The 16,843-nt window shown below is 48.5% G+C and overlaps 1 protein-coding gene across 5 annotated transcripts in view; it reads right to left on the reverse strand.

Annotated features, from left to right (window-relative positions):
• Positions 1–16,843, reverse strand: part of IKBKB (inhibitor of nuclear factor kappa B kinase subunit beta) — a 54,755-nt gene that overhangs the window by 19,711 nt on the left and 18,201 nt on the right. For all 5 annotated transcript variants that reach the window (XM_045535726.1, XM_045535724.1, XM_045535727.1 and 2 more), the window contains exons 5-8: positions 15,913–15,982; positions 5,594–5,682; positions 4,475–4,564; positions 2,228–2,352 (exon numbers count right to left, since the gene is read on the reverse strand). In XM_045535726.1, coding sequence (XP_045391682.1) covers positions 2,228–2,352; positions 4,475–4,564; positions 5,594–5,682; positions 15,913–15,982 — 374 coding nt within the window. The remainder of the gene's footprint in view (positions 1–2,227; positions 2,353–4,474; positions 4,565–5,593; positions 5,683–15,912; positions 15,983–16,843) is intronic.

Consider the following 16,843-nt stretch of genomic DNA (forward strand, 5'->3'; position numbering starts at 1 on the left):
AAAATAAAAGTTAGCTGGGTGTGGTGGCACACGCATATAGTCCCAACTACTCAGAAGGCTGAGGCAGGAGGTTTCGCTTGAGCCCAGGAGTTTGAGGCTGCAGTGAGCTATGATGATACCACTGCACTCCAGCCTGGGTGACAGAGCAAGACCCTGTCTCAAACAAAAAAAAAAAAAACCCACAAAAAACCATGCATACTCTTTGATCTGTTAATCTCTTTTCTAGGAATTCATCCTCAGGAAATAACTGTGTATGTACAAGGATTTCCTTACAAGGATGTTATTCATGGTGTTAAGTGAACTATAGTATAGCTACTCAATGGAACAGACATTACGAACAATATGGAAAAACATAATGTATTTTCAATATTAAGTTTGAAAGGTAAGCTATATGAGAATACACATAGCAACTTATTTTGATTTTTTGGTTTTTGTGGTTTTTCTGAGACAGAGTCTGACTCTGTTGCCCCGGCTAGAGTGCCGTGGCGTCAGCCTAGCTCACAGCAACCTCGAACTCCTGGGCTCAATTAATCTTCCTGCCTCAGCCTCCCGAGTAGCTGGGACTACAGGCACAAACCACCACACCTGGCTAATTTCTTCTATTTTTAGTAGATAAGGGGTCTCGCTCTTGCACAGGGCTCCGGCTGGTCTTGAACTCATAAGCTAAAGAGATCCTCCTGCTGCAGCCTCCTGGAGTGCTGGGATTACAGGCGTCAGCCACCAAACCTGGCCTTGTTTTTTTTTTTAAAGTAGAAAATACCACATGCTGAAGAGCCTGGAGACACACAAAAATGTTCATGGTGATTGTTTCCCGGTTGTGTGATTATAGTTGATTCCTCTTTCTTTACTGTTTTCATATTTTCCAAAACAAAAAGCGAAAACAAAGTTAATATTATGGTCAACATGAGGGGTACTCAAACCATGCAGGACTGTTTAGGCTCGAGACAGGCACTTTCTGTGTGGCAGTAAATTGGCTCTGGGAGGAAATTCTCACGGTGTAAAACGCACGTGCAGGAGACTGTTCCCATTATGCTCCCCTGGTGTGAACATCAATGTACCAGTAAGCAAGTACAGGCCAATGGCTCGAGTGTGCGCAGACCCTCGGAAGCACACGGAACCACGGACGTCAGGCGCCGGCGGGGAGGGACGCGGGCTGGGAAATGGGTGTGAGGTGACTTTTCACTGTACTCTCTCACGCGGTTTGAGATTTGCATTATGTGAACTTATTACTGCTCCAAAAAAATAAAAAGTTGAAATAAAGACATTTTAGAGCAAAAGTAGTATCATTTAAATTAACGTGTGGCCTCTCAAGGAACAATTTTTTTTTTTCAGCATATTACGGGGTACAAATGCTTAGGTTGCTTATATTGCCTCTGCCCCACCAGAGGCCAGGAACAATCTTGAATGAATCCTAACTCATTTGGGGGAATGTTAATTTTTAAATTACGTATTTCAGTAATTACTAACTTTGTTCCCCTGTACTTTATTTTACCTGATAAATTGTAATATTTATCATGTACAAAATGACGTTTTGAAACGTGTGCGCATCGTGGAATGGCTAAAGCAAGCTAACTGCCACCTGCATCGGCCTCACGTACTTTTTGTGGTGACTGACTCCATATAAATATTTCATGAACAATGCATTATTTTTATAATCAGTAAAAAAAAAAATAGAATACAGAGCAATTTTTAAAAATCTAATTGTATCCTTTGATTTTTTTATTAGAAAATTGTTTTTTGATAATTTATTAAGTTCACATTTTAAACTACTTTCTTATGCTTTTAAAACAAAAATTTATATACGGGTATAGTAAAATCTGCCAACAATAAATCGTCATGTAAATGTTTCCTCACGACTTGTCATGTGTTCCTGTCCTGTATTTCTGTTTGCTAACACACAGCGTCTTCAGTCACGGTGCACGTCACACCATGGTCTGGAAATGTACTCCCCTGTTACTGCTGGACACAGGACAAACGGCATTTACATAGTATAACACTTAAAGATGTTAAGGTTCAGAATCCGTATGAATATTCAAAAACTGCTCCATCTGTCTAGGATTCGGGAGCCCAGGCCGCCCCGTGCTGGGCCCTGACAGGCCTTCCTCTGGGGAGAGCCCCCACCTCGCAGGCCCAGCGTGGTGTGGGCACCCAGTGAAACAGACGCAAGAGGAGCAGAGACAGAGCTCACTCCTTCCTCCAAGCAGCCCTCCAGCCCCGCCCTGCTCACCACTGCACGGGCTGCCAGTTGGGAAGGAAGGGCCGGAAGCCCGTGATGCACTCGAAGGCCAAGGTGCCAAAGCTCCAGTAGTCAACAGTCACCGTGTACTTCTGCTGCTCCAGCAGCTCCGGGGCCTACAGCGACACAGGGGACATGCCTGAGCCGCTCTGTCTTGCCAGGGCCGCGGCAGGAGGGAACAACAAGCTCACACTCCACCCTCACCTCTCCTGGCTCCATCCCAGGGGGCATGGGTTCATCCACTCAAGGGTGAGGCGGGGACCCCTGAGTGTGGTTAGGGGTGCACCTACGATGTTCTTGTTCCCCTCACTCCCACTGAGTACTGAAGGAAGGGCTGAGGAGTCGGGGCCAGAGCACATCATGTACCCTTTGTGGTGCTTTAATCTCTCCCCTTTAGAAATGAGGGCTGCAGCATTTCAGGCACTTACTGAAAACTAACTCAATGCAGGGCACAGCCAACGGTGCTGTGCAGAGATGGGGAGACAGATAACACATGACAAAGGGAGAAGCGGCCAGGCTGTACGCACCAAATGCCTCTCACGCGCATTAAATGCTAACACAATCTCTGGAACCAAGTAACATGCAGTCACACCAAGGGATGGGATATTTAGAATCAGCAGGAAAAAGCCAGATGCATGGCTGCTGCCGAAGCAGAGGGAGCCCGAGTGACCGAAGAAGGAGACGTAACACAGATGGGACCACACTGGGCTCAGAAGAAGGCTCCTCACATCAGCAGGTGGGAGGAAACATTCCAGAAAGGACCATCACAGGCAGAAGCATGGAGACAGGGCTGTGCGCCGTCTGGTTGGAAATGTGACACTTATAAGCAAGGGCCAGGGAATCCAAACCAAGAGGAGAAATGAGGGGATGGTGGGGTTCATCCCTACCGCTCTGAAGCCTCTACTCCACAGAGCAGGTGTTCACCTGGCAGAGCCCCTGACCCCAGTGGGCAGGACAGGCAGGAAATACAATACACTCAAAAGGACTTCAGATCATTTCTTTTTCTTTTTTAAAAAAACTGATCAGAGATTTCAGCTCATCCAACCCCGTGGCTTTTAATCTTTTTTGTTTTTTTCAAACTGGACTCCCTTATTCAATCAAAATCTCTGGTTGTGGCCATCAGTGAGCAATCTACGACAGGCTGCTGAGCGTGCCTGCCAAGCCCTTCTAGAGTCCAACGGTCCCTCCGTCCACACGGCCACCCCCAGCCCTGGCCTGGCCTGGCGCGACGGCCCCATGACGCTTGCCCACTGTTCACTCCTGTTTGCTGCAATTCACTCTCCGCGCCATGAAAACTTGCTCCTTCTCCAACTTAAAACTCTTCAATGTCTCACCAGAGGTTTTATGATAAAGTCTAAAATCTTTAACCCAGCCAACATGGCCTTCACAATCTGTCCCTACCTCACTCCCCGGCTGCAACCCGAGACACTCTTCCTTCTTCACTAGCTTGCGGCCACGCTTGCGGGTCTTCCCACGTGCCACCCCTTTGCCCAGGATCCCCCCGCTCTGCTCCCTCTCCCTCCCCCACCTCCAGCCCCCTTCTCCTACTCACCCTTAGGGTCTTAGACTAGGTGGGTGCCTCCCAATGTATATTCTTAACCCCCTGCACTTTTCCTGTGTAGCTGCCACCACTCTGTAACTTCCTAGTTATCTGCATAAGCATCGTGCTGACGCCTGCCTCCTGCTAAACTCTGAGCTCTGACGGCAGGGAAACGCTTGACTTCCTCTTCACTGCATCGCCAGCTCTGAGCACAGCACCTGGAAACAGACTACACCTGACCAACATTCTTAAATGAATGACAGACTCAAACGGAACCCAACATGCAGCCCAAGTAACATAAAGAAAGATTAGGAAGCTGAGAGCTCTGACTCGTCCTCAGTGGCCCCTGAGATATGGTAGAGCAACTGCGGCCTCTACAGATCAGCATGAATCCTGTTAAAATCCTTTATTTTCAGATAAAATACTGAAGCACAGAGAAGTTACAGGATTTGAGTAAGGGCGCACTAGCAGAGCTCTTTGGATGTCAGAGAAGACGGCTGTATCCTTCCATTGGGCACTTGTTGGTAAAAACTGCTGACTTGAACAGACTATGGGTCTGACCTCACGCAAGGATTTCCGTGCATCTGAGAAACATCCTGAGAGCTGGCAGGACGCAGGTGCTGAGGGCGAGGACAGAGAGGAGCCCAGACACGCTGGCAAAGAGAGACTGACACAAACATGCAAGTCCCAGTTCTTACCAGGTACTGCAGGGTCCCCACAAAGGAAGTACACAGGCTGCCCTGATCCAGTTCCTTGGCATATCCCAGGTCAATAATTTTGTGTATTAACTGAAAAAAAAGAGGAAGAGGAGAAATCTGAAGGTTTTAAGAATACACTGTCCTTCTACAAGGATTCTGATTATTTCCCCTTAGAACAGAGATATTTCTGAATTCCCAGGTGGTATTACATCCTGAATTCCTAAGAGCCACCAAATACACAGGAGAACGCCCCTGACATGGTGGATTTAGGGCAAAAGAAAACATACGCTGTAAAAATGCGAGCTAGCCACGCGTTCTCCCATGCTCTGCCACCAACCGTCAGAGGGGGCCGAAACGAACAGACCAGGCACCAGCCCTCAAGATCGCTAAACCTGGACTTCATATGCGGAGGATGAGGCCAGCCTCTTCTCAGTAAATGCCTTTAGCTCTCACATCCTAGAAGCACTGGCAGGAGTGAGTGTGAACCGGAACAAAGGTGAACACCGTGGGAGTCACGGGTCAGGCCTCAGATGTGAAGGAAGCCGTATCAGAAGGGATTGGGGGACCCAGCAGCTGAGCGACAACAAACAGGTGGTGAAGAACGCAGCGTCCAGCCCCGCGGGAGGCAACCTCCACCCAAGCAGGGCGGCCACAGGAGGGTTGCCCAGAGCTCTGGGGTGGCTGCAGGCTGGACCAGTCCCGGCAGGCAGGTGCCAGCTGCAAACGCCTCTTCCCAGACGCATGCAGGCCCACTGACAGTTGGTTTCCATCTAGCACGGAAACATGAGGGTCTCAAAACAAATAGAAAACAAAAAGCCTATTTCCAAGTGCTAGTCCCAAAGGCTGGGGGTGGAGGTAGGAAGACAAACATTATTTTCCTTATCAGATTCCTGCAACTTGGGCAAGGAACAATATGATCCATTCAAACTTGCCTCAATGCCCAAGCAGGAACTTTTTGCTGAATTCTATCTCAAATCAAAAAGCATTCCCAGAGAATCAAAGCGTCACACCAGGAAATGCAAATAGTAATACAAACACACACACCCAGCAGCCTTCTTTAGCCGAGCAGCTTCCCTGGGGCAGCCCCCAAGACTTTCTATGCCCCAGAGGGCCACTCACTCTCTGCTCTCCTTGCTGCAGAACGATGTTCTCCGGCTTGAGGTCCCGGTGGATGATTCTGTTTTCATGCAGGTATCTAAGTGCAGAGGCTGGGAGGATGGAAAGGGGAGTGAGTTTTTATTAAACCTTCTCATCTCAGAATCTCCTATCCTGTGAAAGATAAATACCGTGTGCCCCCGAAACATGCCCTGTGACTCTCAGCACACAAACTCACGGTGGGGGAAACGGGCCCCGGGCAGACACCCCTCACGTGGAGCTACGGGGGTCTGCTGTGTGAGCAGAACTTCACTACCACGAGGATCTGGCTTATTCATGCAAGGAATTCCCCGCCTTGCATCGCCGCAGCCACCACCTGCCATCCAGAGCAGCAGTTCTCAAACTCCAGTGCCCAAAAACAGCAGCAACCAAACTTGTTAGAAATGCAAAATTCTCAGGCCCCACCCCAGACCGACTGAATTAGAAACTGGGGGTGACCCCACAGTCTGCGTTTAACAAGCTCTCAGGTGATGCTGATGGCAGTAAAGTTTGAGAAGGGGAACTTCTCTGGTCTGGTGGTGGAAAAATCAAAATTCTACCATGTGGGAAAGGGAGACAGGCCCTTTGGGGAGAGAGTATGATGGTCACATGATCTACAGTCCAGTGAGGTCAGAGCTGGCGTCGGAAGTGGGGAAGCACAAAATGAAGAAAACAGGACACCTCGGCCAGGTGCGGTGGCTCACGCCTGTAATCCTAGCACCCTGGGAGGCCGAGGCGGGAGGATCACTCGAGGCCAGGAGTTCAAGACCAGCCTGAGCAAAAGCAAGACCCCATCTCTATTAAAAATAGAGAGAAATGGTTTGGACAATTAAAAATATATGTAGAAAAAATAATTAGCTGGGCATGGTGGCACATGCCTGTAGTCCCAGCTACTTGGGAGGCTGAGGCAGGAGGATCACTTGAGCCCAGGAGTTTGAGGTTGCTGTGAGCTAGGCTGACGCCATGGCACTCACTCTAACCTGGGTGACAAAGTAAGACTCTGTCTCAAAAAAACAAAAACAAAAAATAAAGAAACAGGACACCTCCAACACATTCCCAAAGCTCAGCACGCACTCGCCACGGCCCTCCTGCAGGTCCTGAGAGAGACAGAACATCAGAGACGTGGTCCCCAAAGACAAAGCACTCGGAACCTGGTTGGGAAAGATGCAGCCCATGCAACTCTGGCTGCGAAGTCATCCGACACCCACAGCCTCTGCTGTGAAGAGGAAGGTGCTGACTCACACGAGGAGGGGATGACATCACACGAGGAGGGGATGACATCACACGAGGAGGGGATGACATCACACAAGAAAGGCTGTAGCATAGCAGTGAGGGACCCATCTGCAGCTCAAACTCCAAGGACGTGATTTTCATCCATAAGAGAGGTTTAATAACTTTAACAGAAATCTAGCCAAAAGATTACAAAAGAAAAAAATGGAGTAAGTAGTACTGGAAGGAGATAAAATTATATTTGGAGATGGTATGACCATCTGCCTAGAGAACTCAATAGACTAAAAACTAGAAAGAATTTAGTAAGTCATCTGGAAGCAATGAGTACACACAAATCAATAGCTTTTCTCTATGTCAGCTACATCCAGTTGAAATGGAAAAGAAAAAATCCCACTCACATTAGCAACTCTATAAAACACCATGGGATAAATTTAGCAAAAACGTAGTATCATGTGAGGAAAACTATATGGCACAAAGAAAAACAAATACAAATAACATAAAAAGGTTTTAAAAGTTTATGGCGAAAGATGCTACAAACAAAGCCAAAAGACAAGGAGCTAGGAAAACAGTGTCTGCAACATCTACCAGAGAGTAAACATGCCCAAATGGACAAAAAGCTCTCACAAGTCAGTGAGAAAAAAACCCAGTAGAAAAATGGGCAAAGAACATGAAGTGCCAATTTGCAGAAGAAGAAATACAAATGGTGAATAATTACATGAAAAGTTGCTCAAGCTCACTGATAGCCAAAAACGCAAACCAAAGCAACACTAAAATACCTTTTCACTTCCAAGAAGCAAGACTTTTTGATGAGAAATAAAGAGCTCCTCTACATTCCTGAAGGAGTGAACGTTGGTGGGCATTTTAGGGAAAGGAATATGGCAACATCTATTAATTAATTAATTTATTTATTTTTTAGAGACAAGCATCTCACTATGTTGCCCAGGCTGAACTTGAACTCCTGGGTTCAAGCAATCCTCCCACCTCAGCCTCCCGATTGACTGGGAATTAAAGGCCCATGCCACCGCGTCCCGGCCATCGGTTAAATTTTAAAATACATTGGTTGAGCCATTGTTTCCACCTCTGGGAATCTAGCTTATAAAATCAAAAGCATCACGACACACACATGAGTATACTTCCTGCACAGCTTGGAGTGAAACAGAAATAAACTGAAAGTCAACAACGAGGAAATGGTTGAACAAACTATGGGAGATATGCGTTGTAGCAGTGTGCCCTTAGGGTTACACTGTGTAGCTCAGCGGCGTGTCAACGAGGCACTGCCAAGTTAATGGTGTGACCTGTTTTCTGTTTAAACACTAAGAGATTTAACATGGAGCCCTCTCTGTGACACACACACACACACACACACACACACACACACACACACACACACGTTCTCTCTCTCTCATACAGTGGGGGCTCCGTGCAGAGCAGGGGAAAGACGTCTACAGAAACTGTATCATCAAACACACTCTGAAAAGACTCTCAGCTGAACATTTCCTGAAGACACATCTGAAAGTCAAACTGAGAGAGCACACTACTGACTTCCACCTTATCAGGGGAGTTCCAGATGAGAACAGTAAGCTAAACAGATTGAGTATCACCTATCTGAAATGCTTGGGACCAGAAGTGTTTTGGATTTGGGTTTGTTTTGGATTTTGGAATATGTGCATGTTCATAATGAAATATCTTGGGGACGGGACCCAAGTATACACACGAGATTCATTTATGTTTCATATACACCTTATACTCATAGCCTGATGGTAATTTTTTACAATATTTTTAATAATTTTGTGCATGAAACAAAGTTTGTGTTAAGTACTTCGGTGTAGAGTTTTCCACTTGTGGCATTATATCAATGCTCAAAAAAGCTTCAGATTTTAGAATATTTCGGATTGGGGTGCTCAATCTGTATCACAAAACTTCTAATTACATCCGTCCTTTTAAACCCAGACTTTGATCATGTAGTTCCAACATTTTATACTTGTTCTTTTATTTTTCTTTTCTTTCATAAGTACACAGTAGATTGGCTTAGGTCCAACTAATGTTCAAATGAACTGAAAAACTCAATGCTTTCATGTGCCTGAAAAATTCCACTCCATCTCGTTCTCAATTGTATTAACATTCAAAGACCAATGCTTCTTATCAGGGCTTTCATTTTTGTTTTACTGTTTTTTATAGTATTAAAAAACAATCAAAACAAAGGACACTCTAAGAACTGTGCCAACGTGACGTTGCAGACAGGGACGGCATGACCGCTGAATCTGAACTTTCGGGCGGCAGGCAGCAAGGCCACACGGTAAGTGGGAATGTTTGCTCACTGATGTTTTCACCGATGACGCATTTTGGTACAGGACACACTAAAGAGTATCAAGGCATAACATATAAAATTGTAGGCTGGCTTGTTCCAAAGCAGAATATATGGACGCTGAGACTGTAATTTGAGGGGTGCGTGTGCCCAGACTGAGACAAGGCCCCTGAAGCTGAAGTGTCACGTCTTAGGGCAAAGAACACGGGGCATGAGCAGGCGAGACGGCCCGAGGAGCCCCCCCCCCCCCCCCCCCGAGCCCAGCCTGAGAGCTCTTCCACACCACACGTCTCTACGCCACAGACTGACAGCTGCCACCTGTGAGAAGGGACGGCACGTCAGTAACTGAACCTAGTGATTACTATTAATACTATCTATTTTTATGCTTAAGCAACTGCACATGGCAAACTTTCATCCTGATTTTGAGGTATGCATTCATTCTCAAATACTATGGTCAACTTAACAAAGTCTGGAATTACAGAACTAGGAAGGCATTGTTACACATAGTTTCTTGGACTGAGTGACCTCATGTGACTGAAATAGTAAAAATTCCGCCAGGTAAGAGCTCTCAGATGCTCCCCTCATAGAATGAGCCTTCAAAAAGCTTGATTCCGTCTGTGCTACATTTGACAAAACAGTACCTAAAAAGCAGTGTCATGAAATGCAGCAAAATTGTCTCAAGCCAAGAGAGTCTGACTTGATTTACACTCGAGGAACATGCGATACTGAGATTAAGAAAAATACTCTTGCACCTGGAAGCTTATAAAAAAATCTAAATCCCCGGCAATAGCAATAATACCATTTATAAAAACTGAAAACCACACCACGAAGCCTAAAAGCCTAAGAGTTAATTCCTCACGTTCCAGTTACAGAAAAGAGCCATAGGAAGCACCCACCCTGTGGGAACTTTTACACGACATAGTGGCATCTCCCAGGACAGACACTCCACAGAGAGGGGCCAAGGGACGGACACGCTACAGGGAGATAAGAGCCTCTTTCCGTTACCCATGTGGACACCCCAGCTCCCCCTTAACTCGTGAGGACACAAATGTTTACCTGAAGAAAGTGACAATCCTGTAGCTCTTACTGATGAACCCGGATTCTGAGTCACAACCCTTGAATATTATCCAGATCATTAACCACAAAACAGAGAACAGACAAGAGTAGCCAGACTTCCATGCAAAAGAGCAGGTTTATAGGGGTCAGGTCCACATGCTCACCACACCACAACTTTAATGGGATTACTAAGCTCCCTTGAGAACACTTTTGTTTGAGATACTTTCTGTAGCGAAGAAATAGAAAGATAAGTGGGCCAAAAAGTTGAGACAGAGGTTAGAAGAGAAAAAAAGGCAGTCACCAATGGGTGGTCCAAGTCACCACTGAGTAGGAAGGAACAGGATGTCCGTTCACTCGATAAAAATGGACGAGGTGCCTGTGATGTGACAGCCACTTGGACACCACTGGGCTTTCCAAACAAAACAGCCTGGCAGGCCAACTCTGGACAAGTGGAGAAAGGTTTACTATGGCTAAAGCCTTCTTGGCTGAAACAGCCCCTGACTAATCAGCAAGGCTGGCAAGGCAGGAACGCCGAGTGCAGGATCATTCTCTCATTCACTCGATGGGACCCTTATCAAGGGTCTTCTATACGTGCACTGTGGGAAATGTGTCACTGAATCAAAGCACTTTCTTTCCTCACTGCACAAATAGTTGGGTCAACTGGCCCCCAACCCAGAATTCAGCCTTCACTGCCAAGGTACAGCCAGAGACCATGTAACAGTAATGGCAACAGCAAGTATCAGAGGCGTGCAGGGGCCAACACAGGTAGGAGAATCCCACCAGAGTCACCGTGAGTGACAGGTCAGGGCAGTCCCTGCAGGGGGGCAGGTCAAAAGCCACGCCTCAAAAGACAGGAAAGCGTGGGGTCCTCGGGAGGTGCAGCAGCAGCACTCCAGCAAGGAGCGGGCAGGGAAACTGACAAGTGGGTGCTGAGAGTCACGCACTCCGGAGGTTGGCCACAGTGGCCGGGAGAAATGCGCACTTATGAGGCTTGGCCTCTACCTAGTAGTGGATTGTGATGAAAGTGTCCTCTCAAAGGCATGAAGATGGATTAGCACAACAGGGAGAAGAGGAGGCCAGGGAGCATGCACGGTAGGGACCTGCTCTGACACGCATCAGTGGAGGTAGAGGGGCCAGATGGGGGAAATGGGACGCATGAAACGCAGGAAGGTTTGACAGGGTCTGGAGACTCCTTAAATGGGAGGGTGTGGGGCGTAGGGCAGATTCTGAGAGACCAGATTCAAAACTGACACCCGTGCTCGGGCAGCTGGCAGGAGGATGGGCTAGTGACACAGAAAGAAGTCCGAAAGGGACCTGGTTAAGGAACAAGTCCAGGACCTGGATTTGGAAGTGACTTTGGGAGAAACATCCTGTGGACATAGGCAGGAGTTTGGGAAGGGGATCAGGGTTGAATATGCAGATTTGGGGAAGGACAGGGGTGATCAGGGTGCCCTGGGAATGGCCTGGCACACAGATTACTGGAAGGCAGCGGGGGCTGGCTGGGTGCAGAGAGGGATGAACGGGACAGCATGGAGTGAGCACAGGCAGGAAGACAAAGCTCCCGGCAGGACAGGACACGAGGGTGCCTGTGGGGAACAGTCAGGCTGGGACAGCTGCAGGGTGCCAGAGACATTCTCGGGCCACCATTCTGAAAATCACTGCCTGGACAAGAAAACCACACAATTACAGGGAGACGGGGCCTTAGGGGCCACTCAGACGCCCAAACCCTCATCCCAAAGCTAAGGACACTTAGGCCCAGAATGTTCAGTGCCAGCACTGAAAGGCAGCTGTCTGCTCTCCCCTCATCACTCTATCTATTAACCTGGTCACCTCTGCTTTCCAACACCGAGGTCAGGTCATGTCTTTGGCTACCCGCGGCAGCGCAGTCAACAGGACAGACAAGGCGCACTCTGCGGAGTCCGGTCTTCTCATTCCTGGGATGCAGCTCCCTTCCCTAAAGCCACATGTTCTCTCTGAGATCCTCCCTGCTCCTGAACGCTGACGTCCTGGCCGCCTGCTAGAAACAGCTCCAGTAGGAGCAGCGGTGGTGGCTCCGAGAATGAAGCGCAGACAGAAACGGGGGTGGGGTTCCAGCAAACCGGCCACCTACAGAACCAAGGAAGACTGATTCCAATCTAAGGTGCGACAAGGCTGTGGCTCGCACAGCTGGGCTCCGGCCTGCCCAGCTGGCGGTGGCTCAGGCAGGGCCACACCCCCAGGCAGCAGGGAGTGCCACAGTCTGCCCTTAACCTTGAGTGCTCAGGCGTTTGCTCCTCTGTTGGCAGAAGACAACATACGCCGATATTTTCCAAAAGATAATGAGCAAGCCTGTTTAAATAGAGTCCATTTACATATAACTTTCTCGAGCTATTTTAGGGCCACATTACTTGGAAGTTCAAGTCATCTCCAGCTGCCTCTGCACCTGCGCCCAGATCGCTCATCAGCATAAAGGCAAAGGTCTACCCGGCTTGCCCTGGCACAGGGGGCCCGCCCACGCGCTTCCCGATGTCTGCTCACTTTCTCACACGTACTCTGCAGGATCTTGGGCAATTTACAGTTCGCTGGAAAAGCCCTACCTACACCTGCTATCTTGATGCTGTCCTGCGTAGGCATCTCTGGGAGGTCAGTGGCACAGGAGAGATTAGAGGCTGGCAGGTTTAACCCAGAAGAGAAGGCCATGAATCCGGGCCCAGTGGTCAGGGGTGTGGCTCTGCCACTTATCTGAAGTCGACCTGGCAGAGAGCAGCAGTGGCAACGGCAACAAAGGAAACACGGGGCTGACACTTGGAACAAACTGGAACAAAATATGCCCAGGAAATGTTTCAAAATACAAAACAGTTATGTTAGATGAGCTCCAAGAAAAGCTTTTGAACTCTGGCTCAGTCATGAGAAATAAATTTGATGGATTTTGCACACAAATCAGGATGGGAATGAAAGTAAAACCCAAGCTTACCGGCAAGCTCGACTCCAACCACAAAATCAGGGGATGTGACTGCATCACAGGGTGACTGAGATAGAGGGTTTGAGGATGATTAACCATTTCCAGGAAGGGGAATCTCAAAAGGCAACCACCTGTCTGGCTCACTGGATCCAACCTCAGGTCACAACCGCAGTAAGGGGCTAGGGCTTTTCCAAAGGGATGCTAAAAGTCCAAGTCCAGAGGGAGAAGGAAATGAGAAAGGAACTCACATTTGCTGACTGCACACTACGCTAGGAACAGAGCACTGTGCTAAGGGCTTTATGAATAAATATCATCTCATTTTATTCTTGAAACGTTCTAATGAAGTGAGTACTGTCCCCATTTTACAGCTAATAAAACAGCTAATAAAAAAAATTAAGTAACATGCCCAAGGTAACACTGCTAATATGGAGAAGCCAGCATTTGACTTGGAAGTGTTAATTTCATGTGGACATCTGATTTTTTAAAAAGTAGGTCCTTGGCCAGGCGAGGTGGCTCACGCCTGTAATCCTGTAGAGGATCCCTTGAGCTCAGGAGTTCAAGACAAGCCTGAGCAAGAACAAGACCCCCTCTCTACTAAAATAGAAAAAAAAAATTAGCTGGGCAACTGAAAATAGAAAAAATTAGCTGGGTGTGGTGGTATATGCCTGTAGTTCCAGCTACTCAGGAGGCTGAGGCAGGAGGATCACCTGAGCCCAGGAGTTTGAGGCTGCCATGAGCTAGGCTGATGCCACAACACCCTTCCCTGGGCAACAGAGCAGCACTGTCTCAAAAAAAAAGAAATAAACAAAAATAAAAAATAGGTCCTTATTTTAATTTCCTTTGGGATTTATTTCACTCATTTGACAAATATTTATACAGAAGCTGCTATATACTAGGTACGACTGTTCTAAATGCTGGAGATAGAGCTGTGACTACAGTTTGTGCCCTTAAACTTGGGGTCACAGAGAGGAAAGATGAGAATCAGTAACCTAAGGAATTAAACATTCGCCTACCCACAGGAGAGCCTGCCTGTCCTGTCATTTCAATTTATGTGTAACTTACGCACACACACACAATTTGAATAAATAATACAAAAGCTACCATACAACTCCTCAGGAACTGAATGCAAAATGTACCTAGACCAAAAGAACATGTAACAAGCAGCAGCTCTGGTAACGTCAGTAGAGAATCACCTGAGTTAGCAGACAGGTGTACTTGAGCCAACCATTCAAAGGCTTTCTTAACAACTATTTGCTCAATGCATAAATAACCTAATGAGTGAAAGAAAAATATTTGAGAGAGTAACATTAAAGAAAATTAACTTGATGAAGCTCTAAACAGAGAAAGACAAAATAAAAGCTCCCATAAAGAGCAAAAGAACATGCCTTCAACCCAATCCAACAGAGAACAAATTAAGAAGGTGGCCACTGAGGCACAGAAGACACGACCAAGGGAAACGCGGGACGACCCGTGGGTGGGCAGGCCGTGTGGCAGGCATGGCGAAAACGAGCTGGATCCCTGACTTCCGCGTCAGAACGTCGGATCCTCCAGGCAGACAGAGAAGGTCCTTCCGGAGACCCGCGTGGGCCAGCAGTGGACACCCCCTCAAGTGGGATAAAACTGGTGTAACGTCGGCTTCCCTCAGCGCGAACCCACCCAAAGGGCAGAAACACAGGAGACAGAGCGAGATGGAACTGGTGTCAGACTGTTTGGATCTCAACCCTCAATGTCCCTGCTGGACTCCTCCCGTTCATTTCCTTCTCGCCCCCCTCTGTCGAGGCTGCCAGCCGGAAGAGGCAGACCCACAGCAAGGCCAAGTGCTCTCTGCACACTGACGACCACCTGCCCTTCCAGGCCAAGGGCAGAGAGCATAGCTTTCTAACGGGGCCAGGGGGTCTAGGTGAAGGGGATGTGGGTTTCACTGTCCTGCTCTTTTAACTTTTCTATATGTTTGACAATTTTCAAAAGAAAAAGTTTGAGCAAACATTAAGCATATACAGCTTCAAAAGGCTGAGGTAGGAGAGGAATGAAAATGGGATCATTCCCCAAATCTGAGAGCAAATAGTCAAAGATAAACTCTGAATAACTCTAAACCGTACATCCCGAACTATCAACTCGGACCAATAACCTTGGAGATTATTTTTTCCAAAAGGCCTGGGCAAGTCTCTCTCACTTCTGATGTCTGCACCCGGCCCGAGCCAGGTGCGGACTCATCCTCTAAGTCCCCTGCGGGAGCAGGCACTCTGCAGGACAAGTTATTTACTCTTCTCCTCCCGGGCCAGCGTGGCCTTCTCAGGAGGACTGCAGAGGGTCTCTGCAGAGACTCTCCTCTGAGGACTCCAACAGCATGAAAGGACTAAACAAGGGCAGCTTTCCCTATGACAGTGGTTGGCAGAGAACTGCCAGTGTGGGAGTGGAAAAATTCATTGCCAAGGGATGAAAAGCATTCAGATGACAACCTGTTCCATCACTGGCCATTCCAGGAAAGCAGGGAGTGGAGCTTTTTAATGGGAAAGGAAAGCGGTTACTCTGTAGACATAATTCACTCGATGACTTAGCCAGGAAGGAAGGGGAACCTACCGGAGCTCAGCGCCTGCCTGACTAGCCCTTGCTGACCTCCCCGTTCCATGGGCCCTTCCCGGCTCCCCCATCCCACCCTCCGTAAAGATCAAAGGACCAACATGTCTCCACTCTTGCTCCGCAAGGACTCACACACGGGCACCACACACTCCCCCTGAAGGGCACAGCCTGACGCCCGGGGCTGGGATTTACCAATGTCACTCAGCAAGGTGAGGATGGCTCCTTCCCGCAGGCCGCAGCAGTTCTCAAACTGGTTCAGGTACTGTCGGGAAGTGGAGAAGAAGATCAGAACAAGTGGTCACAAAGCAGGTAGGTTCACATGTGTCTCTCACCAGCTAAAGCCACCGGAGCGCTGACCCCAGGCCCTGGCCTTGGGGGGACCTGCTTCTGAGGACACCTGGGCCACTGGGCTACCAGGAACTGGCTGGAGGAGGAGGAAGAAGTGGAAGAGGAGGAGGTGGCGGCGGCAGTTCTGAGAACGCCTGGCAGCCCTCGTGTACTCACAGCGACGGCCCTGGCTGCAGGTGTCTGGGTCATGCTAAGGTGGGGGACCTGCACGTTGCACCTGCTGCTGCAGCTCTGAATTAGGTGGGCCAGAGTCTACACTTGGCCACAGCAGCGTCACTGCTCCTGCACGTCCCACAGGTACTCACCGGAAACACCCTTTGACCTCTTCCCTGACACTGCCTTGCTACGTGGGGTGATGATGGTGGCTCAGAATACTCAGTGATCACTGACTACACACCTGGCGCAGGGTTGCACTCTGCGTGATTAGCTCCATCAAGCTTTGCCGGCATTACCCCATTTAACCCTCACCACCACCACCAAGGGGCCTACGGCTGGAATCTCCACTTCAGACGTGCGGAAAGTGGCAAGCGGCCTCCATGCTTGTTGCGCCACATGGGAGAGCGAAGCCCAGTCCAGATGACACTCGAGCCCAACTCGGCCCTGTGCCCTCCCAGCCTGCCCACCATCGACAGGCCCCACGTGCTGCTGGAAGGTGGCCTCTGAGGAGGACAACAGGGAAAGTCCCTTCCCAACTGAGGCTTCCAGTCATTCGTTGACATCTATGTTCACGAATGTTCGAGAATCTGCTCACCTGCGTGGCACACAGACTTTTAAA

Source organism: Lemur catta, chromosome 22 (assembly GCF_020740605.2).
Source record: "Lemur catta isolate mLemCat1 chromosome 22, mLemCat1.pri, whole genome shotgun sequence".
NCBI lineage: Eukaryota > Metazoa > Chordata > Mammalia > Primates > Lemuridae > Lemur > Lemur catta.